This window comes from Pteronotus mesoamericanus, unplaced genomic scaffold, assembly GCF_021234165.1.
Source record: "Pteronotus mesoamericanus isolate MK-2021 breed Mesoamerican mustached bat unplaced genomic scaffold, CSHL_Meso_final contig_65, whole genome shotgun sequence".
NCBI lineage: Eukaryota > Metazoa > Chordata > Mammalia > Chiroptera > Mormoopidae > Pteronotus > Pteronotus mesoamericanus.
Window position 1 is genome coordinate 15,375,269 of NW_026555228.1, and position 27,109 is coordinate 15,402,377.

Here is a 27,109-nt window from a genome sequence, read left to right on the forward strand (position 1 = left end):
GTTGGACTAGAAACATGGTTAAAGTCAGCAGCTGAAGTAGAGATCACCTAAGTCACCCAAAATCTAAATGTTGGCACTAATTTAGTGGGTAGGTTGGTAGAGGGGGTGGCAGGGAGTGGGAAAGGTAAGAGAAAGGCAAGAAAAAGAACATGTAAACAGCGAGCTGATGTGATCTGCAGAGCAGTCAATCTATGTACTCTCACTGTGTATCGACAAGGATGCCAGGTTCCTAAAAGTAATAGATTCAGTGGTAAAAGACAGCACCAGCAAGAAGGATGGCCAGTGCTTCTACTAAAGACTGGCCCCGGGTCACTGTCCAAGTACACTTAGCCCATGCTGACAAGAAGACCAAAGTGTTTACCATGCCTGAGCACTGTGTGGGCAAGAGAGCAAGGGGGCGTGTCACACGTCAGCAAGGACTCTGCTCTGTAGTGAAGTGTGGCCTGCCATATTTGAGAGTTTGAAGTATCACATTAGGCGTAAAAAACAGAAGTATTCCAAAACTGGAGAAAAGCAGAAAATTCTGCACAGAAATGAGAGGAGAAAGAGCAGCACTACTCCCAATAATAGATGTTTAATAAAATAGACTTTTGTTTACTTTTAAAATCTAAAGTGCTTAATTCTCGGCCATGGGAGAGTGGTGGTAGTAAAAACTCCATTATGCTATAGTAGTATATTTTTGCATTTTAGTTTTGTAGCTTTATTTCACACATTAACATGACTATCCATCTTACATACCCTTAGAAATAACGTTCTCTTATTCCTTTAAATGTATCAATATCTCTACTGAGATGCATGAATATTCCGTTTTCTATGCTCACTGGGTGCTTTATTAAATGCACATTTAATAATTGATGAAAACCAAAGACAAATCAGTTTTCAAAACTATATTTTTATTTTCCTTGAATGGTGCAATTTCTGTGACCCACTAAATTATACAACCAATAGAAAAGTGTGATACATATTAATAGCTCAAACTTTCACTAACACAACTTTTTTCATTTGAAGAAGTGAAAATAATTAGAGTTGGGGGCTGCATTCATCTTTTAAGACAGGTGGTAGTCATTCATTCTTTGGAGATATTGATACATTTTTGGCATAAATTTAAAAAAGACAAACTGACTAATTATAATGAAATGACTCTGTTTTCTGTTGTTGCAGATGCTTCTTTTCTAACTTTAAAATTATTCACATCCTCCTGGGACAGGGCAATAATTAGGCTTGCAGAGTGGATTGGAAACAAAATGCAAAGACAGGACAGCACTAAATAGGGAAGTACTGGATAAAATAGCAATTCTGGCCAGATGGAAAGATGAGTGGCAATAAAGAACATGAGAACTGAAACCCTTCAGTATTTAAAGTGTTCTTTCCTGTCTGTTAAGGCTACTCTCTCAAAAACATGAACCAGACTTTTTTGCTTTCTGAACTCATCTTCAGTTGTTAAAAACACTTTCTTTGCATAATGCTTGTTCATTTTCAATTACGTGGTGTTTATTTAATAATTGTAAACTATGAAAATCGGTTCCTGCTGATAGGCATATTTTCAGATGTGTCCTCAGCCTTAGTTGGGGATTGTGAAGTAGGAGGATGGTGACAGAAGATTTGGGCGGTTTCTGTGAATAAGTCAAATGGTGTTTCTCCTACTTTTAACAGAACATCCATATGAAGAGTGGGGTCAGCAGATCCTTTCACAGATTTGTAGGGGCAACTCAACTCCCCACTTTATGGATGGAACATAGAAGTTATGAATTTGAAAACAAGCCACTGTACAACAGTCAAATTAATCCCACTTGGTTGACAATAAATCAGCATTGACTAATAGAATCAGAAATTTAGGACAGCAAAAAATCCAAGAATTCTGATTAAATATTTAAGATACTAAGACATTAAAAATAAGCGCTAAAACATCAAAAGTATTAAAAACAAATACTAAAATATTAAAGCATTGAAAACAAATATTGAAATATATTGAGATGCGTAACTTGAAAACCACCTAAGGTGCTCAGAGACACCCAAATCCAAAAAGCATCTGAAATTCATCATACTCAAAATAAAACAGAAGTCACCCCTTCAAACCGCACCCCATTCTATTCCTCCTGTTCTCCCTGAATCAGGGTCACATAAGGTAGATGACTGAAATAATGGTGTTCCTTATCTGTCTTTCACAGGCCTTATCCAGTAAGTACATCAACAGCATTTCCAGTCAGTCCACAGTAAATGCGGTACATCTCTTGAATCCGTTCCATCTGTGTTGCCACCGACATTAAGTTCAAGACTAGATCATCATTTATCAGCAATATTCTGATAGCCATTTAGTTTGTTTTTTCCTTTGTTTTCAATAAATCTTTACTTGGTGCCTACTCTGTATTCTCTACCAAACTCTGTACCTATAAAAATGAATCAAAAGCAGTACCCACATTCAAGTAACCCTTGAGTAGAGGAAACCACATGCAAAAAAGTATCAATGGGCCCGGGCTGGTGTGGCTCAGCGGACTGAGTGACAGTCTGTGAATCAAAGAGTCGCTGGTTCGATTCCCAGTCAGGGCACATGCCTGGGTTACAGGCCTGATCTCCAGTAAGGGGCACTTGAGAGGCAACCACACATTGATGTTTCTCTCTCTGTCTTTCTCCCTCCCTTCCCCTCTCTAAAAATATGTAAATAAAATATTTTTTTAGAAAGTATCAATCATATCATATATGTGCTTATAAAACAGTTCTTCCAGATAGAATGTGAGAAATTGCTCGAATTTAGTTTCCCACCCTGAGAGTAGTTATTATAAAATGCAAATCTAATCCTTCCTTAAATTATTGAAGTATCTACGTATCACCAACTAGATAAAATCCAACTTGTTCTCTGTGTGTCTATAAGATATCAGCAGTTCTTAAAGTGTGCTTGGGGACCCATGGGGAGGGAAGTGGGTCCCTGAGACCCTTTTATTGGGTCTCAAAGGTCAAAATTACATTCATGATAATCTTAAAATGTTATTTGCCATTTTTTCACCCTCATTCTCTTACAAAGGTACAGGTGAGTTTTCTAGATGCAGCGTAACTTGTCATATTGCAACAGATTGCTTGAAGAAGTTAATATGAGAATGACTTCTATTAAACCACACAATAAAGAAATATGCAACACTGGGAAATTAAATTTGTTTTGTTTCAGAAAAATTACATTTTGGAAACTATATATGTTAACATGTAATGGGTTTATTATTCTTTTTAAAAAGAAATTAATAAATATTTTTAAATTTTTCAGCTTTAATTTCTAGTGTGGCAAATATCAGCAAAGGTAAATCACATTTTGGAATTCTCAATAATGTTTTAAGAATGCCAAAGGGGTCCTGAGAACAAACAGTTTGAGAACTGCTGCAATAATGCATTCCAAGTTACAGTTGGCCTGATCTCAGACTGCTGTTTTACACTCTGGAGCTCTGGGCTCCAGTCATACTGAGGTTTTCCATTTTCTAGAATATGTCCTCCTGTCTCGTCCTTCTCATCACAGGCCATGTGTCAATCTCTGATTGCTTCCCACCCTGCACCGCACACAAAAAAGGGACAGAGGCTCGATTAGAGTGAGGCAGAGGGATGACCGCACACATACCCAAGAGCCCAGAAGGCACTTCTGGTGAGGTGGTTTGTGCTGCTCTGTTGTTCCTCCTTCCATGTTGTTATACTCAGACATTTTTCCTGGAAGCACACCTAAGCCCCATGTCTCCCTGAAACAGTCTCTCTTGTCACTACTTTCACAAGATCCTCTGTTAGTAATTCAAGTAGCACACATTTAGCTATTTCAATTATTTGTGTATACTGAAGACTGTTCTAGAATACAGAGAATTTTATTTTTCTCTTTGATTCCAAATAACATCCTGGAGTTTCTGGGCTTCCTAGAAATTTGGACAGGCATTTCTAAAATCTAGGAAACATTTAAATGTAACTTTTGCCAGCACCTTATGAAATCTCCCCAGAAAAAACTATGAATCTTAATATGCACTTCACTTCACTTCATGATAATTACTGCTTTACAAGTCTGTCTCCCTCAGTGGGGTGTTATATCTGTGAAGGCAGAAAACAAGACAAGCCCATTAAGTAAGGAAGGTAATGTAGCATTTTAGAAATGATTTTCTTGAATCCCCAAGCCCACTAGGAAATCAGATAAAGATCGCTCATCGAATGCCACTGTCAGAACCAGGTTGCCATACTGCTGGTCTGGAAGAGTAAATATAGTCTGTATAGAGAAAGACAAATACTGTATGATTTTACTTAGAACTGGAATCTTAAAAACTGAACAAAGAGAATAAAACAGAAACAGATCCATTGCGTGTAGAGAACAAGATGATGGTTGCCCAAAGGAGAGGGTTGAGGGATGGAGAAAAATTAAATACTAAGGTAATAGTTTCAAAACCATTGCATTAGTCAGTTTTAAAACCATTTTAATAGACAAAGGCAGATGGCTCCAACTCCAGCCCTTTGGAAAAAAAAAAATAGTTATAGTAAGGGCCGGAGATACTCAAAATGCTCTGGAAGGTTTCTTCTAAAAAACCTCTCTCCTAGAGTAGGAAGTTCCTCTTAGATTAAGGAAATAGCTTCTAGGAAAATTAAGCTTATCAGTCAGCCATGTCTTAGAATGAATTACTTCAATCTTTTAATCAAATTGCTTTTGCTTTAATAGCTTGGGTACAGATTATAGTGTTCTGGGTCATCCTGTCCTCCTAAGTTTCATATGTACTTACAGGCCATAAGGCAGTGAGGGAAAAAAAAGGAACTCTCCTTCCTCTCTGGTTGAACACACTTGCTGATCACAGCAAAAGAGGACTCCACTGGGACCTCCAATCGGCTGACCCTATCAAATTTGCCCTCTTTGTCTTCCTTTTTTTGTCCTTAATTCTCTTTTCGATAGTTAAATTCACGGTTCTATATAAGAAACTTCAATATGTAGAATTTAAGCTCCTTTGTGCCCGAACTCTCCATTATCCACAACTGGCAAAAGAACTTGGATTTTAGCTGAACCTGGGTATTTGCCTACTCCACTCCTGTCCTCAAGTATCTGAAATAGACAAAAACGAATGACCATGCTGTCTCATTTCACTCTTACGGGATAAAACCACAAGTGGACCCTCTCTGCTTCTAGGCAACAATTCTCCATTCCTCTATTGGACTCCTTCTCCCATTCACTGAGTTGACTATTCTGCACCCCCTTCTCCCTCAAGGACCCAGCACAGCTTTCATCCTCCTCATTCATGGCTGATACCCTTCCTTTTTTATTCACTGGGGGAATGGAAGCTATTAGAAGAGAGTACGCACACTTTTCCTCCGTCAAAGATAGCATCTTACCTGCCTCTGTGCTAAATATTGTTTTCTTTCCTGCTACAATTCCTCTACCTATGTGCTGAATTCTATACTCTCTCCCCTTATTCAAGACTTCTCTTCCTAAAACTCCCATCTCCCCCTCATTATCAGTTTTTACTCTTACTAGTCAATCATTGTCACTTGCATAGAACATCTAGTGGTAATCCAGGGATAAAAACAGATTATCTTGACCGCAAGCTCCCTTCTCATAGGAATTATATTGAATCTGTAGATCACCTTTTGTAGTGTGGACATTTTTACAATATTAAGCGTCTTTACAATTATTTGTGTCTTCTTTAATTTCTTTCATCAATGTTTGGTAGTTTTCATTGTACAAGTCTTTTACTTCCTTGGGTAAGTTATTCTTCAATATTTTTTATTTTTGGTGCTATTATAAATGACATTGTTTTCTTAATTTCCTTTTGAATAGTTCATTGTTAGTTATTCTGAATCCAAATCCAGACAAACACACTACAAGAAAACTGTAGGCCAACATTCCACATGAACATAGGTGCAAAACTCAACAATAAGAAAAAAAATAGCAAACCAAAATCAGTAGCACATTAAAATGACAATACACCATGATCATATTGGGTTTATCTCTGGGATGCAAGGATGGTTCAACATAGGCAAACCAATCAAGGCGATATACTATTTAATGGAATGAAGGATAAAAGTCACACAATCATCACAATAAATTAAAAAACAACTAGACAAAATCCAATACCCTTTCACGATAAAAATTCTTAACAAATTAGGTATAGAAGGACTTTGCCTCAACATAATAAAGACCATATATGAAAAACTGACAGCAAATGTCATACTAAATAAAGAAAAACTGAAAGCTTTACATTCAAGATCAGGAAGAGATAAATGATATCTGCTCTTCACAAAACAATACAACACAGTACTGGAACTCCTAGACAGGGATATTACGCAAAATGGATTAAAAAAATTTTAAAAAAGGCATCCAAATTGGAAAGTGTGAAGTAAAATGAACTGTTTGAAGATGATATTTTCTGATACATGGAAAACTCTAAAGAATAGAAACACACACACACACACACACACACACCATTAGAACTAATATATTCTGCAAGTTACACGATACAAAATTCTACCTTCTTCACATGACTAAGTGGGAAGAACAAACAGGAGCACAGAGGGAGAAGAATAAATTTAGGGAAATTTATATCCCTGATTCCCTCCTTATGATTTCACTGAGGGATGGCAAATGATAATCCTTGCCAGGTCAGACTCTCCTCACTGCCCTTTCTGTCTCAGGTTTTTGATAACTGCTCTCTTACTCACCAACCTTTAGGCCTAGAGGTACAATATAACCTCTTCCTGTTCTTAGTAGCCCTGGGTCCTGACCTTTCCCTCATGAACTCCCTACAGCTCTCTCTCCCTTTTGGAAAAGTCCCACTTATGAACTGCTTAAAATTACCCAAGTAATATGCAGTTCTCACCAGTAGCCTGACAATCTACCTCACACTCACAGCCACTATAGGATTAAATGTTAAAATTTCCTCTTTCAAAACATATTCCAAACCTAAACAGTTTTCACCACCTGTACTATCCTCATCCTCATTTAAGCCACCTTAATTTCTCACCTGGATTAGAACAATAGTTTAGCACTTCTGCTCTCTCTTCCTACCTCATTCTATTCTCCACACAGCAGCCAGTGTCATCTTTTTAAAAAGAAAGTCTGACAATGCCATGCCCCTGTTCACAAGCTTCTAAAAGATCTCGACTAAGTACAGAATGAAATAAAAATTAAAATCTCTGATGATGGATGGAAAGGCTCTATGTAGTCGGCCTTTGCATCTCCTGATCACATTGCCTGACACTCTCAGTAATGCTTAGTCACATTGTCTCAGTCACAGCGGCCTCCTTGAGTGCCATGAACACTCACATACAGCTACTTCTTCAGAGCATTTGCACTCAATGTCACTGTACAGGGAACGTTCTCGTCCTAGGTATTTCCAAGTTCCATTTCTCTCTTTTTTTCAGCCCTCTGCTGAAATAGCATCTCATACAAGAGGCCTCCTTTGAATGCACTGTCTAAAATAACAACCTCCAGTCTATGTCTACTTGCACACCTTTATTTCTCTCCATACCACTCATCAGTGCTCCATACGATCTATGTGTTAGCTAGTTTACTGTCTTTTCCCACTACATTTTATGCTCTGTCGGTGAAAGGATTACCACTTTTATCAGAACCTAGAACAGCACATGGCATTTATTTGGAAGCTCCAAATAAATTTGTGGAGAATGAATTAAGGAATGAATGGGAATGGAAATACACCAAATGGATCAAGGAAATTAAATGCAAACCTAAAGGAAAAGCCAATTCATAGTTGCTTTGCTTCATGAGTTTGTATTGTACATAAAACAACTCAAACTAATACAACAGCAACGGATTAAAAGAACCTAATTCAACCTCTAACAGGAGAACTGTTTCTGGAAATGGGACTAAGCACATTTCCAAAGCCAATTATAAAGGGTTCCTTCCCCGGACCATGCCAGAATGGGCATCATAGGGTTTAATGCTCTAGTTACCCAGGGTGGGGATATGTATGTTTGTTGTGTTTTGTTTTTGTGGTCCATGGCTCAGCAGGACCCCTTGTTAATGAGCTACTATACAATCTATCATATGTGGAAAAGGGTATATAAATGTACATATACATGTAAATGTGAATGTATATGCATATGTCAGTCAATAAACAGCAAAAAGAATAACAATGTACCTATATCCAGGCTAATTTATATATGTACCCAAGAAATTTTTAAGCTTCCGAACTTCCAGATTTTACCTTCTTTCTCTTATCTTCATAAGTATCCTGAATTTTAAGTCAATTATTTTTATGCCTTCCTAAAAAGCTTTATTGCATATGAAAAGTATAAAGATCTGAATAAAAATGAAATTATCTACTCTTCTCTCACTTGTGTTTTTATTCATTTTTGTTTTAATTCACACATGTAGCTGTATTTAATTTTAATTAATGAATCCTCATATTTGTACATCATTCCACTATAGAAATATATGCTAGTTTATTTCCCCGTGTTATTCCTGATGGGCTTTCAGGTGGTTTTCAGGTTACTGTGCTATTCTCTACAGAGGACTATAAATATTCTTTTACATGTCTTTCCATTAGTATTAGCATTGGAACTGTTCTCCCTCTTTAGAAGACTATATACATCTATGTTTAATTTATTTTACATTGGTCTTGCAATTACTCTGAGGGAAACCTTGCTTTTCACACTTAGATAGTAGTTTTCTGAAGCCCTTCAAAAATTTGCTGACATCACTTTAGATAATTAATTTGCCAAAGCTGGGAAATTAACACAACCACCACAATTCACTGTCTCTGAAGAGTTTTCTTTACCTAAAAGTCCCCACCCTTAAGTCTCTTACCTTTTCTGAGATATATTTACAATGTTGTGATACCTTTATAAAAGAAGAATTCCTTCTCCATGAAATTATGGCAGTGTTCCCAACGGCCATTAAATTGAATGAACCCCAAGTAAATACAACAAATCTCTGGTGGAGGAAGAAAAGAACTGTCCTTCTATTTCAAATTGGTGATGCAGTCCCTATTTCAATGCCAGCACTAAATTGACTAGCTGATTTCAGCCTTGATGACACAGAGGGTCAAAATTACACTTCTCAATAAAAAAACCTGCCGGATTGAATGAAAACAAAACCCCCCACAAAACTACAGAATACAAAATTAAATATGCCATTCAAATAAATAATAAATATCTTTATTAGAAGCCATACCTAATACAATATTTGGGATCTACTCAGGCTGAAAAGGTATTCATTTTAATCTAAAATGCAATTACCAGGCATTGTGTATTTTATCTGTGAACCCTATGGCTTTCAAGAATTAGAGCACTCGAGGTTTCCCTTAAGCTGTTTGATTCGCTGAAGATATTGTTTGAATTGCAGGAACCCACTAGCTGCGGTGGCCTTTGCAATCTCCCATTGCATTAAACTAATCATTCAAACCTATACATTATTTTTAAGCAAAGCACTGAGAGGCTTACGATAAGTCTTTTTTCTGAGGAGGATCAGTTTTGTTGCAGGTTCTCTAATAAGGATGCTTCCCAAGTGCAATATGTTTCAATGTTCAAAAGAACAAGCAGCAAAAGCACACTGGCTGACAAAAGTAAGATAGCAGCGAGGGGGAGTCAAGGGAGTCTGGGCCTGAAAGAAGAGAAAAAAAGTTGTGAGCTGCCAGACAGACTGCGAACCTGTAGATGGGAGGAAGTCTTTTGAACCTTATCGGCTCCCATCCTAGCAACCGCGTCACCCAGCTATCGCACTTCCGGCTTTGGCCTACCGCAAATGGCGCCTGAGCTTTAGGCCAACTTTCTTCTCCGCTGGCCTGTCCCCACCCGGTGCTGTCCTGCCACCATCTCAAGCCCTCCAGGCCTTTCTCCACTACAGCCCGGCAGCTACACGTAGCATCCTCCGAGATGTCTGGTAACGGGGGTGGCGCCGATGGCCGAGGTGAGCAGTCGGAGGCGCAGGCCAATATAGAGACTTCATCAGGTCTCACCTTGACACCTGAACCTCAGATGAACTTGAGATTGACCGGAGACGGTGCCGGTGCCGGGGATGGTGGTGTTCCCACCCTTGCGGGCACAGAAAATCAAGGTACGAACGAGGAAAATATTGGTGGCGAAGACACAATCGACCGCGGCCATGGCGACGGCGACGGCCATGGCGTCGGCGACGGTCATGGCGTCGGCGACGGCCATGGGGAAGGCGACGGCCATGGCGATGGTGACAGTGACGGCCGGCTAAGGCGTGAGGTAGAGGAAGAAGCGGCAGAAGACCAGCACGAGGTACGGTGCACTCAGGGCAACCCTTATCAGCCTTTATCAGACGCGGCTCGGTCCCTGGAGGACTGGATGTCTTCAGAGACATCGGCCCTGCCCCGCCCTCGCTGGAATGTCCTCACTGCTCTTCGAGATAGGCAGCTGGGTTCCAGTGCCCGCTTTGTTTACGAGGCCTGCGGGGCACGGGTGTTTGTGCAGCGTTTCTGCCTGCAGTATGGCCTGGAAGGCCACAGCGGTTGTGTCAATAGTGTTCACTTTAACCAGCGTGGCACCCGACTGGCCAGCAGCAGTGATGACCTGAACGTGATAATTTGGGATTGGGCGCGCCAGCAGTCTGTACTGAACTTTGATAGTGGTCACAGAAATAACGTCTTTCAGGCCAAGTTCCTTCCCAACTGTGGCGATTCCATCCTGGCCACGTGTGCCCGAGATGGGCAGATAAGGGTGGCAGAGCTACCTGCTCTGCCAGACAGCAATGTTTCTGTGCAGGTGGCCCAACACAAAGGGGCGAGCCACAAGCTGGCGCTGGAGCCAGACTCCCCTTTTAAGTTCCTAACCTCAGGGGAAGATGCTGTTGTCTTTGCCATTGACCTCAGACAACACCGGCCAGCTTCCAAAGTGGTCGTAACAAAGGAGAATGCGAGGAAAGTGGGACTGTATTCGATCTTTGTGAATCCCGCCAATACTTACCAGTTTGCTGTGGGTGGAATGGACCAGTTTGTAAGAATTTATGACCAGAGGAAAATTGATGAGAGTGTGAATAATGGCGTGCTCAAGAAGTTCTGCCCTCATCACCTGGCCAACTGTGATGGCAAAGTAAACATCACCTGCCTGGTGTACAGCCATGATGGCACAGAGCTCCTGGCCAGTTACACCGATGAAGATATTTACCTATTCCACACCTCTAGCTGTGATGGGGCCCAGTATGTTAAGAGATACAAGGGGCACAGAAATAATGCCACAGTCAAAGGTGTCAATTTCTATGGCCCCAGAAGTGAGTTTGTGGTGAGCGGTAGTGATGGCGGGCACATCTTCCTGTGGGAGAAATCATCCTGTCAGGTCGTTCAGCTCCTGGAGGGGGGTGACAGGGCAGGAACTGTCAACTGTGTTGAGCCCCACCCTTACCTCCCCATGATGGCGACCAGTGGCCTAGACCATGATGCCAAGATCTGGGCACCCACAGCTAAAGATGCCACCCAGCTTCTCGATTTAAAGGATGTGATTAAGAAGAACAAGCAGGAACGAGATAGAGAGCGGTTGGGCCACTCTGATGTGTTTGACACCAACCTGCTGTCATTCATCATGCATCACCTGGCCCATAGAAGTTCTGGCCCTCACCTCGGTCCCTGGGTACCTCGCTCAGTTGGACTCCTGGAAACAGAGTCAGATGACTCTTCCAGTTCCACCGATGTATCCGACGATGAGGGTGCCCAGTAAGAACGTCAAGACCAGGGACAATTCCAAGAACATGTCCACGCCTCCCATCCTGAATGCCTGATACCTGATGCAGCTAGATGTCACTGCAGTAGGCTGGACTTTAAACTTGAAATTCAGTTTAACTAATAGATTTGCCTTTGGTCTTTTATTTCCCACAATAAAAACCACCTTTCATCTGTTCCCTCTGCTTTCCTTCCTTCCTTTCTCACATCCTTCCTCCCTCATTACTTCCCCTCACTTGATCTCTTTATTCCTCTTCCTTTACCCCTTAATTCTGTGTGCATGTAGAAGCAATTTATTTATGCCTCTTTTCATATGCTGTCTTATGGTTGACTTCTAAAGGTTCCCAATTCTGGTGAAAATATTAAGAGCCTTATGTAATCTACCTTATCATTTATGACACTGAAAGCAATCACCTTTCTTTCATCTTTAGTAGTATGTTAGTAAGTTCTTTGTGCTGGAAATTGTATAAGTGTGTTTATTCTTTAAAAGTGGGTACAACGAAAAATGTGCACAGCTGGACACACTCATGTGTGCTCGCAGAAAGGCTTACTCTGAGAGTGGGAGGGGAGGGAGAGAAAGGAAAATGGAGAGAAAATGTGGTTCGATAAATTCCTAAAGATAATTTTTTGGTCTAGAATTAATTACTTTGTGCTGTTCCTATTTTCTGAATCCACATGTTAGTACTGGTTAATTATAATAGACGGGGCTGGCGAGGATTAATTTTAGTGCTTGACACTGTTTACCTTGTACTTTGAATTCGTGTGAAGGTGCATGGCTGAGACCTGCCACCACATTACCTACCAGAGTTCACTTGCAACCCATGTCCTAGAAGGAACTAGCCAGGATATAAGAATTGCTATTATTTGAAAATGCGTGTGTACTTGAAACAACTTTTAAACAAACTTCATGTTGCAATAAAGCATAGTTTATACTTACACATAACTGGATGATATAATTGGATGAAATATCTCATTTGACATCACTGATTGCTTAAAGTTGTTCTTGAGGGATTAAATTGCATTAAAGAATTGTTTGTTCTAAGCCTTAGTTAATGTAAACTTTGGGTGCAGGATGTCCAGGTAGCGTGCAATAATAATGTTTCAGTTTTACACCTGTTATGTGTGTAAGTGAGGCAGAGGCCCTCCTTGTCCCCAGCCTCCCTGTGAGGTAGAACACGCCCTGCTCTGCAGCTGTTTGTTGGTAAAGACAGAGGTGTTAAAACACCCTGTGCCCTAACAGAGGCTTTTCTTCCATAATGCTCCTTAAATGGGTATTATCTCAGGCCCCTTCTGAGCAGTTTGAGAAGTTTATATAATGAGATCAGACTTAGAATGGAAAATTACTTCATCAGAGTTTCTGCTCCTTGAGATTCAAAGGTAGAGACAACGGAATGGGATCTGGGGCCCTGGGGTAGCCCCTACCAAGGTCTGCTGTCAGGAAAGAACCTTAAATGTCCTGATAGAATGCAGTGAGTCTGAACGAAGCACTCTGGTTGATAACAGGCCAAAAAGGAAAGCAGAGATAAAACTGAAATCCCAAGTTTGGGGCAATCCTGGACTGTTGGGTAGGATCTATAGCAGCCAGAAAATCAACAAATTAAAAAAAATAAAATACCCTTTGACATTTCCAAAAAACTGGCGGCACAGAGAACAATGGGAAAATAGGGTAACTACCCAGGTCTTTGTCATGTGCTGTTTAGAAGCCGTCAGTCTCTGTCGGTGGGCTGTGAGGGGTTGGAGGTGGGATGGAGGATCGTTGGGGAGGGGTTGTGCTCTGAACTAAAACCTTGAGACTTCCCTGCATGATTCTGCCCTTCTGGTGCAAGAAGAGGCACTTGGAGCAGCATTTGGAAGGCAAGGGCACAGTAGTAGCCCTATTTGATTTGGGCTCAGAAAGTAGGCCAGCGGCACACTGGTTCTTACCTCCTGGTTCCCCTTAGTGTGAGGCAGTAGCTGGGCCTCAGATCTTTCTTCAGCTTCAGCAGCTCCATAGGAACACTGCCCACGTCTCGTTCCCGCACTCACGCCACCTCGGGTGGAGGCCTGGAGGCCGTGACGATCAGCCTGGGCTCCAGGTTGTCCTGGTGGGTTCCGGTGAACCTCACAGGTTTCAGTCCACCTTTGCTTCCCCCACTGCACAGCCATCTCTCCTTCCAGAAAGCAGTGCTGGCCCCCGGCTCCGGCACCTGACGCAAAGACAAAAGCCTCAAGAACACTGCTTAACCAGGTCCCACAGTCACGCACTCTCCCGTCCCTATTATAAGTCACCTCTGCTTGGACCCCGAAGGAGGCCGCCATAAGCACCTGTTTGGATTGAGTAAGTCACCAGATTGCCTAGACGATTTGCCATTTGTAAGAGTTAATCCCCCTAAGGAGAGAGGTTGGTCTTTTTTAATGTTGGTAGATAGATAACAGGGATTGGGATAAATTGAAAAATACAGTTATGATAATAGCTGAACACGAAGCTGGTAGCATAGATCCCAGGAATTGAAAATTATGTTGCAATTGTAATTTATGTAAATATTGGTATATTAGGAAATAGAAGAGAACAATAAACATCACAACCCACCTTCCTTGCCATGGCGGGCCAAGCTAACAATTCTGCCATTTAAGCAGGTGAAACTTCACCTTAAATTTAATTTCTCAACACCCACTATTTTCATTCCACAATGTCGTTTCTATGGGACAGCTCAGTGTAGGCTCTCCTGGCCTTTAAGCAGTACTATAATTCTCTTCTCATTATGCAGAGATGCTAACTACATAAAGCTGGTACATAAGCCAAAATGTACTTCTATAAAGACAACTTCTGGCAGTCATTTCTTAAAAAGACAGTTGTAGAAAAGACCACAGGAGGAAAAATATACATATAATGGTGTCTAGTTGCTAAATGACAAGCCACAAGAATATTAGGGAGTCCTGTTGGTCCCACAGTGACCTTCAGCATTGCTCCTTCTACCACAGGAACCAAAAGCATAATGAAAAAATTCACAGTAGCCTGGATCTTAGCCATCCCTCATCAACATCTTTGAACTTCACTATCTTAATATGCCTTGTCTCTAGTCTCTTCAATAGTAAAACCGAAGGTTTCAATTTTTACATTTCCTTCTTGGAGCCTATGGGGAACTGAATACATATTTTTTTAATTGACAATAAGTTCAGAGGTGAGTGTATGGCAGGTTGATTCTTATGCTAGCCTGAACCTGTGTTATGGGGAGAACTAGGGATTTCTAGATATTTTCACTGGATGGGGGATTGGAAGTTCCTTATCCTTTTGTTTTAGTGTAGAATGTTTTCTTTTTTCCTCCTAGCTTTGGCAACATCTTTTCTCTAACTACATTATATTAGCAACCACCTATGGAGTTTAGATTCACATATACTAACAAGTATATTCACGTGCAGATTCTCAGTAATTTTTTTATTTGTACTTGCTGATTTGAGAGAGAGACAGACAGACAGACAGACCTGCTGATTTTCTCACTTATGCATTCATTAGTTCCTTTTATGAATACCCTGACCTGGGACCAAACATGCGACCTCAGCATAAGGGGGCAATGCTCCAACAACTGAGTTACTGCCCATGGCTCAGTAGTTCTTCATAAAACCCACATTAAAATGCAGGACAGAAAACTTAAGTTCACAGAAGATAACGTTCCAATGCCATCGAGCTAAGATGGTGTAATTAGAGGATCAAATACAAATTGCAACTCCATACTTCCAACAAATAGTGGCACATAGCATAATTGGTTTGGGGGAAGGTAATTTGGCTTACGTGACAATAGAAATTGAGATCCCATGTCTCAAGATTCTTTCATGGTATAATTTTAAGGGTTAAATATTCTTTATTTGACATTGTACATAAAGCATAGTAAGATCATGATATTTAAAAATCACCTTTCACCTGTTCAGTTGGCTGTAGCCTCAACCTGGATTTTTGTGAGTTCTGTGGTAGACATGTTAGCAACTCAAGGCCGTTTAATTGAATTGTAGTCTCCTGAGCAGAAAAAATTAAACAACAACAATGAAGCAATAAGACACAAAAAACAAAATACAAACTATGAAAACAGTACGTTCTAGGATAGTAACCGTGATTCTAGCTTCAGCTACACACTGCTTTGAATGACATTGGATGATAAGGGATCTGCTGGTGAAGGGACCAGCATTCTGCCACTTTGAAACTCCTTTGGGGGACATTAATTCAAGCTATTTATTAAGGCACAGGACTCAGAAATAACCTTCTACCTTATCCCCTTCCCTTCCCAGGAGATTCAGACAGAGACCCCTGCTTCAGGAAAGAGGTTTTAGGATGTTCGCCTTAGAAAAGGGCTTCAGGCAGGTGGCTGTGTGCTACATACCCCGTGTCCCCCTGTCTCTGAGTCGCCTGGCAAGGATTTTCCTGCCATGTGGGTTCCACTGTTCCTGCACTACCTGTACATCGCCCGTTCTCCCTTCTGAAAGCTCATACCCTGTTCCCCCTTCTTCTTTGTCTATGAACGTCTTCTACAGGCCGCACTTCTGTCAGAGGGCGGCGGGTTTGGGGGTAGGTGAAAATGGTGAAGAGACTCAGCAAAGAAAGAAAAACTCATAGACACAGGCAGCAGGATGGTGATAGCCAGAGGGCAACGAGGTGGGGGGCGGGTGAAAGGGTAAAGGGGGGACAAATGGTGATGGAGGGAGCCTTGACCTGAGGTGGCGAACACACAACAGGATGCAGAGATGATGTATTAGATGACCGTACACCCGAAGCCTGTATAGTGTTATTAACCAGTGCCACCCCAGTAAATTCTATAAAAATGAAAAACTGGATGAGGTTTTTCCTTGCAGCTAGTTCTATGACCTGAAAGCCTGGCTTGTGATCAGTGAAGATATTTTCTCCGGTCCCCACCACCTGGAAGGTGCACGTGCCGGGTGCACCTGGTGACCGGTCGAATAGAGCGGGTCTCCAAGTGACTCTTGGTCCAGCTCTGCCGGTTCTGAGGGGAGACTGTGATAGGGGGCCCAGCCCTTAAGGGGGCTTTGTTGTCTAAACCGTTGTTACTTGTTCACCGTGGGAAAATTTCATTCCAGAGGCGTTGCCTGCCACGCGCCACGCATTGGCGGGTTTGTGTCAGAGCCGCCCGCGTGCTGTGGGAGACAGAAGACGCCTTATGCACCCCCCATCCTAACCGTCTGTGTAACGAAGGCTTCTGCTTTGCAGGTGAACGTTTGGATCCATGAGGGATGCATCTTCTGCATTCAGTTTGTGGAGGCATTTTGGCTTCTTTGTTGAAGTTGGAAAAGACTTCCTGGTGGAGTTGCCCTAAAATCCTACTGCCACTGGCCACGTGGTGGATGTTTTCAATGGAAACAAATTTCTTAATTGAAATGCTTTATCAAGCTCTCATATTGATATAATAACCTGTCATTAAGACCCCTTTAATGAGATGGAAGGACAGAAATTAGACCAAACATCATTTTCCAATGAGACCCCGCCGTTTTTAGCTTCAGATATTTGCAGATATTGTGACAAATGAGGACATTGGAAGTACAAGTGCCCTGCACCTAATTAAAAAAGAGATACACAGACCTACAGCTAGTCTTAACACTTTTAAATTTCTATTTAGCTTTTTGAGTCTTACTGATGCTTACTGGTTAATTAACATGAGAATTCTAAGAAAAGACAGGGGAAAGGCAGATTTCCTAATAAGGTGGACATTTTTGAAAGGTTATTGAGATAGAAGATTTATAAGTATTGGTATATTTGAAAAGGCTTTAATGAATTTACTAGCTAATCAGAAATTTGACAACATTGGAAGCTGATGTTTGAAAGTACGATAGGAATATTTTGGAGCCTCAACAGGTCTTCTTGCCAGGTAATCAGAAATGGAACCTCAGCCCACTGGCGAGGGTATCCAACCTTTTGGTGTGTCCGGGCCTCACTGAAAGAAGAAGAGTAGCCTTGGGCCACACATTAAATACACTACGAGTTATTATCTCAAAAACATTCTCCTAATGTTTTAAGTAAATTCACGATTTTCAGTTGGGCCGTATTCACAGCCATCCTGGGCTGCATTTGGCCTGCGGGCCACAGATGGGACACCTCTTATTCAGTATGAGGCAGAAATCACTGAAGGAGAAAAAAAACTGTCACTTTCAAAAACACAAAAGGGTAAGTTGCCCACGCCTGATCCCCGGCCTTTGTCTTCTCCAGCCTCCCATGAAGCTGTCAAGAAGACACAATAAAAAATCTTAGGTCTTCTCTACACTTAAAAATGATTCTGTTTATGTTAGGATCTGTTTGTGAAATCAATGTTTATATACGTATAAAATGATGTATTCTGCCTCTAGATGGTATTCCTTCCTGTCTGTTACATTTTATTGGATTATGGAATTAAATGTTTATATACGTTAATAAATAGCAACTACCCCCAAAAATTTTAAGGATCATGTGATCTAGGTAAATATCTGACATGAAAGCTCATTTAAGTTTTGTTGATGTCTTTTAGAGTTGTTAACATGAATTACATATGTTTTCCCAGGATTTACATAACTAAGTTCAAGTTATGTCTGTCACAGAATGTGTGGAGAAAATGGTTTGGATAATAAATGACTTTGAAACCTCAGGTGTACTAATACTCCATAAATATTTACAGGTAACGTAAGGTTTTGATAAATCTTTTCAGTAATAATTATATGTTATATATATATTTATATATATGGATATATATATATATGAGGCATATATATATTTATGCCTCAACATAGTTTCCTAAAGTGTATTGGTAACATGAATATTTAGAGATTTTTTGTTTCATGATAAACATAAGTATCTAGATATTTCATAATAACATGAAACACTAAAACATTAATTGATCAAAGTTTACCTACTTTTGGTTTCTTATTACAGAGAAGTAGAAAATAAATTTGGATGTTAATGAAGATGTCTTTATTAAAAATGTTTATAAAACTTGTGACTATTTGCCAATGAAAGAACCTGTTTCTAGAAGTTAAGAAATTTATGCAGAGATTTACCACCCTAAAGAATGCTAATGATTTACTTTTTCTTGTCACCAGAATTTAAGGTTTGTAAAAATTAAAATTCTAAATCAGAAAGAAATTATGTTTTTGGTAAGGGAAAGTATAATGTATGGCGATAAATTTTAGGGGAAATGAAAAGATGTAGTTTCTTCTAAAGTTGGTGAGTTTTGAATGAGTTAAGAGAGGAAAACCAAGAGAGATGAAAAAGGTTGTAGCTTTATGAAGAGAAATCTCCCGAGGAAATTTTACTTATGGATAAGATGAACAAGGTTGGTGAAAATTTCGTTAAGTAAATGAATTTAAATATCAGATATATATTGATGCAAAACCAGAGCTTGGTTCTTTTAGAGGGACAAGGTTTGGGGTTTTTTTTGGGGGGGGGGGGGGTTCTGTATTATTCTTCTCCTCTAGATATAAAATTTCTTCTACCTACAAAACAAAGGTTCTATGCTTTATTAAAATATTTCTGTGTCATATTGTCTGAACAAATTTCTTGGTTACTTAAGAAAATAATCCTCTCAATCCTAAAAACTAAACTTTTGCTAACCTATATTTGTTTGATACTTTTGATTCTTACTTTAGGTAAATGAACAATTTAATGTTGTTTTATGAAAATATATGATCTTTTGGTCAAATGTGCTTGACAGCATTTCCTGGGTTTGAATTTTACAAGGAGACCTTTTCTAATCCTGGAAATGGCTTGGCTTGTTATTCTAGTGGGCCCCTAGCATACTTCAAAGAATTTTTCTGTTTCCTAAGAAGAGAAATTTTTAACGACTTAGGCCTATTTGATATTCTGAAGTTACACAGGAAATTTTGTCAAATAAAGAGATAATAATTATATTTTATTTGTTACATGCGTTTTTATTATAAAAATGGATATTCTAGATTCTAGAGATTATAGAAAATCTCAAAAGAGTCTACAAAGTCCTGAAATATTTACACTTTAACTCTAATTGTTATCTTGGAATTTTCCATGTTATAGAAAAGCCAAATAGTCTGTAATTGCCTTATAATCAGTACTATAACCATAGCATTTTCAGTTTTGTCAGCTGTAGACAGCCATTGTTTTACTCTAATGTTTTTGCAAACATGTTTCTCATCTTAAATATCCATAGAAAGGACTCTGACTTATTTTAAATTCCATTTCTCTGAGAATCAATTTTCAAATCATGTCTTTGAACTGGGTGCTAATTTATAGAACTCTAAGGAATAACTGGGTTTATGGAACTACTGCAAAATATTCAGGATAATCAAGAATTGACTGTATGGGACTGAATGAACTGAGGATACTAACGTTTTAAATTTTGTGTTTGAATTTTCAATCTTTTTTTGTTTGTTTTTCAGACATGAGGAAAGCTTGTTTTTCCTAGAGAAATGTGGTAAATTGTACCTTTGTAACCAGCATTGCAGCATTGATATTTTCTCCTACCTGATCCCTCCAGAATTTGGAACCTCTCAACGAGTAGTTCTATTTTCATGGCAATATGGTTGTTTCCCTGAAATCAATAAGAATCTCTTCTTTTTATACCAGGACACACTTGGAAACTGGTTTTATGAACCAAGATTTTGACTGGAATGTGATGTTGGAGAGAGACTTGCATAGATTCGGGATGTCACCGGAAGCTTTAGAAATTGACTTCAGTCCAAAACTTCCACTTGAAACTTATAGTGTTGGAATAAAAGGATGTGGCATCTGTGATGAAGTGTGTTGCCTTCTTCCAGAAAAAGAATGCAATGAAGGTGGCCCCTGTAGGACAGCGATGACCCAGCATATGCTTTTAGAAATTCTCTGTAAGACCACAACAGGCGCTCTGTTCACCTCTGTGGATTCCTTCCAGTTTCCAGTTCTGTGAACCTCTGAAGGCCGCAGGCTGCTGCCGCATCGTCCGCGAACGGCAATCCTGGTGTCACAGGACACCAAGGCCGTCGGTCGGGCAGGGGCACAGACCAGACCATTTACTCACAAGGTATCAATTCGGGCCTTAACAGTCCACTCCTATTTTCTGCCTGACCTGGAGAGATCAAAGCGCCACTCCCATTAGCAGGGGAAAATGCTAACTACACATTCTAGCTCTCGAATACCTGGCTGAGGCGAAATCTAGTGATTGGGAGTTTGGGGGCTTTTGGGCTTTTGCACATGTTTAAGGACAAAGCTACTGCGGGGACATAGGCAGGCATAAACAGTGACATAGTAGGCTCACAAAGACCTCCAGGGCTGCTTCCATTTTCTTAAGATTACTGCCACCCTCGTCTGGACAGTAAGAGACAGGAAGCGATAAAGTGTTCACTTAATCCCTTGATTTCTCAGTCTGCTAGTTAAATTATTTCATGACTAGGAAAACGAATATATCATAGAAATCACTAAATATAGCAGGTAATTTTTTAAGAACCACAATGGGTCAGAAAATCCCTTTGGAAAGTAGTTATCTCAATCGGACCAGCCACCATGAAGGTACAGGAAAATGCAAAACAACGGCAGCGCTGTCTTGAAGCCTTGCCCTCGTGCTGAGGGCTACAAAGCCTGTGTAAGTAACAATAGGGAGAAGCTCAATGTCAGCATGGGTAAGACTCCCAAACCAAGCGAAATGAAACGAAAGACTGGTTCCTGCTGCTACCTGAATGACCTGGAGCTAAGAATGGAAGGAATGAGGTTTGCCTTGATGGGATCACAAAGATTTAGCTCATTTCTGGTAAAGAGCAGTGCCCTGTTCTCACTCCGTGTTGCGTAAATATTTAGTTCCTATGGAATGTTAAATATGTTCCCACACACCACGCCAGTCCAGGGAGGCAGCCTGCTTTTGTCTGTCTTCGTGCAAGGCAGGTTCATAAACAACATTTTTACAAGTTCAGCTTTAATGACATTGCTTACATCAGTCTCGCTTCAAAATTAGATGTAAATAAACAATTTTAAACAGGAAAAAAAAAAAAAGAAATTGACTGTAGAAGCCAAAAAAATCCCCTTGGAAAAACAGCCTGGTACCTTACTTACGTGTTCTTTACGGGGTTCTAAGCAGTCTTTCCAGGTTGGGGAAGAAAAAAGGTGGTTTTCCTGGGCCATGGCAGAGAGAACCTTGAGGCAATTTGGGGGACCTCCAATCTGAGGAATACACTCAAACCTTTGGGGTGTGGCAGGAAAAGTCTGGCAACTCTGTGGCTTGGCTTGTTTGCCCTGAGAGGCTAAGATCCATCTGGAGATGCCTCAGGCCTCATGAGAGTCAGTTTGCAGAGGCAGCTAGGAGTTAACAAGAGAGCAGGGAGCTACACTGGCTGGGCCTGGGTGATCTGAAAGCTACTTTTAATCAGAATGAAGTCTGGAGGTTACAGCTTCAGATACTCCAGGGGAGAGGAGAATGCTCACCAAGGTGATTACTACTCCCCACCCCCGCCTCCATGCTATGTAGGGAGAAATCACAAGGGGAAAAAAGTATAGGGTTGCATGAGGGCATCAACTCCAGATGATGTAGCAAAGAAATTGGTTAGGGGGAGGATCTGGCCAAAGCCCACAAAAGATTAGGAAAGAGATTGGTTACTTTGAAAGAAAGCCTGCTCTTTCCCATTGTAACAGGGTCCAGCTAAGCCCCGCCAAAGGGGATTTGCAAAGAGGTCCAGAAATTGGGGTGTCCAAGATAAATATAGGATATTCTCACACACCCCCTTCCAGGCAGGCTGCCAAGGCAGGTGGGAGTCAGGGAGCAGGGCCATTGAAAGTCATTTTGCAGGTCAATAAGAGGCCCAGGGCCATTGACACTTACTCTGAATATCAGGAACAAGCCAGCTTCATGCTGGACAGGGAGCAGGCCCATTGAGAGTCATTTTGCATGTCAAGGACAGCAGGATAGCTTCATACCTCATATGTAAAGGTGGTCAGTTTGCATAGCAACAAACCAGGAAGGCTGGTATAACTTTACCCCAGGATGTAACTAGGCAGACATCTCCCCCCAGGTGACAGCCTGTGTGCATGAGAACTGGTTTGCTCCAAGCAGGGAGGGAACAATGACAAGACCATGAGGGAAGGAAAGAGGAGAGAGGACTCTTGGTAGGGGGCCATGAGAAGGTGCCACAGGTGCCACGTGGTTCTGAATCAAGAACTGGAGATCGTGGCAACACAGCGGATGGTTCTGGGAACAGTGAGAGGCCTGCCTCGCTGAGCTCCGGGCTTCTGTTCTTTTTCTTCTGAAGGGCGGCGCCCCTGACTGGCCTCACTGGCCTGACTGGCCTGACTGGCCTGACTGGCTTGACTGGGTGATGGCGGGGAAGACAGGACTGTGTGTGTTGGTGGGTGTTTTACAGGGATTTTGAGATTGAAGGGTGACATTTAGCCATTAATCAAAACCTCTATAAGTTCCCAAGGCCAAGATAACATAATCAAAGCTTCACAAAGGCCCCTTTCAGTAGCACGCATTCACCAGTTCATTCACACACGCTCTCCCTCCGTTGCGGTAGCCTGGGCCCAGCGGCTATGCTGCCCCAAACTTGGGTGGGCTCCAAGTGTGGGCCTGGGCACAGCAGCACGGTGCCAGCTGGAGAGCAGCTGGGAACAGGGACTAAACTAACCGCACGGGGACAAAGGCTGAGCCGGACTAAGCTTTGGCATGGACTAAGCTCAACTACGGCAGCTCCCCACGCCCTGCCGATGCCGGGTAATTGCACAAGTTCTGTGGGCCTTGGCCTTCTTCTGGCCTTGCTCAAGACAAGGCTGGACTTCTTCCATAGACAGTCAGAGGTGAGCCATCTGGTCGAGGATGACCTGGAGACATTCGTTTGTTCTTACTTCAGTAAACATCCCAGTACACCTCATCCTCCCATGCATGAGTCCTAGAAATGCTTTTCTTTTTGGGTTTGTTTTTTGCTTTCTCTTTTAATTTATTTTTTAATCATATTTATTCTATTACAGTTGTCTCAATTTTTTCCCCCTTTGCCGTCCTCCACCCATCCCCCCTTAGAACCTCCCCACAGTCAATTCCCACTCTGCTGTCCATGTCCATGGGCCATTCATGCATATTCTTTGTCTAGCCCCTTCCCCTTCTTTCCACCATTGTCCTCCTTCCCCATCCCCTCTGGTCACTTTCAGTCTGCTCCATGTTTCCATGCCTGTGGTTTATTCTGTTCCCTAGTTTATTTTGTTTAATAGATTCCACTTACAAGTGAGATCATATGGTATTTGTCTTCCACTGACTGGCTTATTTCACTTAGCATAATATTCTCCAGTTCCATCCATGTTGTCACAAAAAGTAGGAGTTTCTTCTTTTTCTTTTTTTAAATGCAGATTTTATTTATTTTTTTAAATGTCAAATCCAATATAAAATATTAAAAAAAGTAAATCCATTATAAAGTCTCAGCAATTAAAACAACATGACACCAGCACAGAAATAATCAAGTAAATCAACGAAATAAAATGAGCATTCTAGAAACAAACGTATATATCTGTCTAACAATGAAATATATGATTAAATTGATATTTCAAATCAATGGGGAAAAGGCTTATTCAACAAATAAGATGCATGGGCCACTATTACTTGAAATAAAACAAATATAGAGCCCTATTTCACACATTATACAAAAAAATATTCAGGTGAGTTAAAAATCAATATGTAAAACCTAAGGATTTTTAGGAGAAAATACAAAATAATATTTTTCTTACCCTGAAGTAAAATATTCAAACCCAGAAGCTATAAAGTAAAATACAGACAATATGACTATATTAAACATTTAAGACTATACAGTAATATACATATAAAATAATTTAAAGGACAAGTAATAGAATAGGAAAGTATTTGTAACACATCTAAAAAAAGGGTTAATAGAGTTTTTTTAGGGAAATAGTTCTACAAACAGTCAAAAAATGGATAAAGAATACCAAAAAGTCATGTAAAGCTGTTTAAAAATAATAGAAATAGGCAAGAAATATACAAAAACAGGTTTAGTTTCAACAAATAATAAATAGGGATTTGGTAACAATTAGAGATTTGGTTCTAGGACCCCATGGGCCTCTGCAACGGACTCCCCTTTGAGGCTGGGAGTTTCTCCTGCCACCACAACCCCCGACAGGTTTTTACCTTCAGAGATTCTAAGGCTTTCTTTTCCCACACCGGAACCCTGGATTGTTCAGTCTATCTTGTTCCCCAGCTGTTCCTCCTGGCTTGTCCACTTGCAAATGTGGCACCTCCTGGTCTGCCAACCTCGCTTTGCCCGCCTGGTCCTCCAGCGGCTGCCTTGCCGCCTATCCTCTCACCTGCCTGCCCTTCTCCACCTTTCCTACCCGACAAATCAGCACATCATCGCCAATCTGATGGAGCAGTGTGATGTTCTGAGAAGAGGAAAAAGATGGAGATCCCTGTGGACTAAATTATGATGCAGGACTGAAGATTGGCTCTAGACTGTGTTTGAACACTGAGAATGTATTGCTGGCCTTGCCAGTTGAATTAAATTCCTTCTGGCAGTCGTTTTCAACAAGTATAGAGAAAAAAAAGCATTTGCCAGATCAATAGCTGTGTACCCGGTACTAGAAAATGTGTTGATTTGCTCAAGAAACCACATCTGGAAAAGCAGTGCAACTGGAATCACAACATAATTAGATTTATAAAAATCCACTGTCATTATCCAGGATCCAGCTCTCTTCTGAACATGCCAAATAGTGAGGAGGACATATATTGTGCTGTGGATGAAATAGAAAAGGAGAATTACTTATACATGAAAGAGGGTTATCAGAACCTAGATTAAGTATAGCTCCTGAAATGGATATCATGGTCTACTGCAAAAGAGAATGGAGGGGAAATGCTCAAAAAGCTACATGTACAAAAAAGGGCTACGAAGAGGTGTCTCAGAAGTTCACCTCCATAAGGCGAGTCCACGGAGATAATTACTGGGTGCTGAGGGCCACGCTATTCCAGGCTATGAGCCAGCCAGTGGCGCTGCCCTCCTGGCTGTAGGATCAGGAGCTCACGCTGTTAATAGAAAAACTCATAAGCAAATACAGCTGGATCAAGCAGTGGAAACTTGGACTGAAATTTGAGGGGAAGAGCAAGGACCTGGTTGATAAAATCAAGGAGTCCCTCACTCTGCTAAGGAAGAAGCAGGCTTGGCCAAACTGAGAACTGCTGAAGCAAGACATATAGCTTATGATGAACTGTTCACAAAGGAAGAGGAAGAATATAGCCTTTATGAAGCTGTAAAATTTTTAATGCCAAACAGAGCCATTGAACTATATATGATGATAGAGAGAAGGGAAAGGAGGTCATTTTTCTCTGCCCTTCTGTTTGCTCGGGACACATCAAGTGACCCTGGACAGCTACTGAAGAACCATCTAAACCAGGTGGGACACACTGGGGGCCTTGAACGGGGTGAAGTTCTCACCTATGCTGTGCGCCACACCATCCAGCTATACAGGCTCTCCAAGTACAGCACTGAAGAGTTCATCACAGTCTACCCCACAGACCCCCCAGGGACTGGCCGGTGGTGACCCTGATCGCCGAGGACGATCGGCACTACAACATCCCCGTCTGAGTGTGCGAGGAGACAAGTCTGCAAGAGCCTAGCCCATGGACAGGCTGGCAACAGGGCCAAGGCGTGCGGGCAGCTCCTCGGCTTGGGCCTCGGCCTGCTGGTCTCCTAGGATGACTTTTGGGAACTCTTGCGCCCCGTGAGCCAAGCTGGCCTGAGATGTTCTGGAGACTAGCTTTTGATAATGAGGTATCCAAGCTTTTTCCTCATTTACAAAGCAATATGTTGTACTGGGTGTCTTCAGAGCACACTTGTTGGAAGGTGCAAACTCTATCTTTTCCATAAAACAAATACTTTTGTATCAAGAGACTCATTTTGGAGAGAAATATGTTCTTTATATCTCAAATCAAACCTCAAATAGTCAAGACTGGCTTTCAATTTTTTTTAGGTGGTAATTTTTTTGTTTTGGTGGTGACAGGTCTCCATGGCACCCTTGCTACGCAGCCTGCTTATGCTGTATAATCCTGGGGCGGGATCTGTTAATGGCACAGGCTGAACATCCTCTTGTAGTCCCGCCAAGCAGTGGTTTGGATTTACATACTCATTAAATCTATTCTAGACAGATTATTTAATAGAAGATTAAGAATTGGGTCCAAAAGTGAGTTATTTAAAGGCTGGAGAAGGCACTGGAACAGGAGGGAGGTGATGGCACCTGGAAATCTTTGCTCTCCGAGGACATGACAGGTGCCTGAGGTTGTGAACACAGCAGGGCTGCTGCCGGGTGCGAGCGGTGCTCTGCGAGCCGGGTGAGTGCTGCCTGGGGTTGGCTGAGCTCTAGTGTCAGGAGCTGTTGTTTATTCTGCAGCCCAGAGGTTCATCATTACAGTTAGAACAGAGCTTAGATCTACCTGCTTCCTTAGAGGAGGAAACCAAGGCCAAATAACTGCAGGCATTCACCTGACTTCAGGGGTGGGATGAACTGGATCTAGATCTTCCTATGCCCTTTTCTTTTCTTTTCT

The 27,109-nt window shown here is 41.3% G+C and overlaps 1 protein-coding gene and 1 pseudogene across 1 annotated transcript; both read left to right on the plus strand.

Moving 5' to 3' along the window:
• The first annotated feature begins 9,828 nt into the window (after positions 1-9,828).
• Positions 9,829-11,631, plus strand: LOC129076879 (DDB1- and CUL4-associated factor 8-like). The gene is made up of 2 exons (XM_054581018.1): positions 9,829-10,069; positions 10,154-11,631. Exons 1-2 carry the CDS (start codon positions 9,829-9,831, stop codon positions 11,629-11,631), a joined length of 1,719 nt encoding a protein of 572 aa, XP_054436993.1.
• Positions 11,632-23,109: 11,478 nt separating this feature from the next.
• On the plus strand, positions 23,110-26,267 carry LOC129076881 (ubiquitin thioesterase otulin-like; annotated as a pseudogene).
• The last annotated feature ends 842 nt before the right edge of the window (positions 26,268-27,109 follow it).

Coding starts and splice junctions, on each gene's coding strand:
- LOC129076879 (XM_054581018.1), top strand. CDS start 9,829: ATGTCTGGTAACGGGGGTGGCGCCGATGGCCGAGGTGAGCAGTCGGAG. Junction 10,070..10,153: donor CCGCGGCCATGGCGACGGCG/ACGGCCATGGCG, acceptor ACAGTGACGGCC/GGCTAAGGCGTGAGGTAGAG.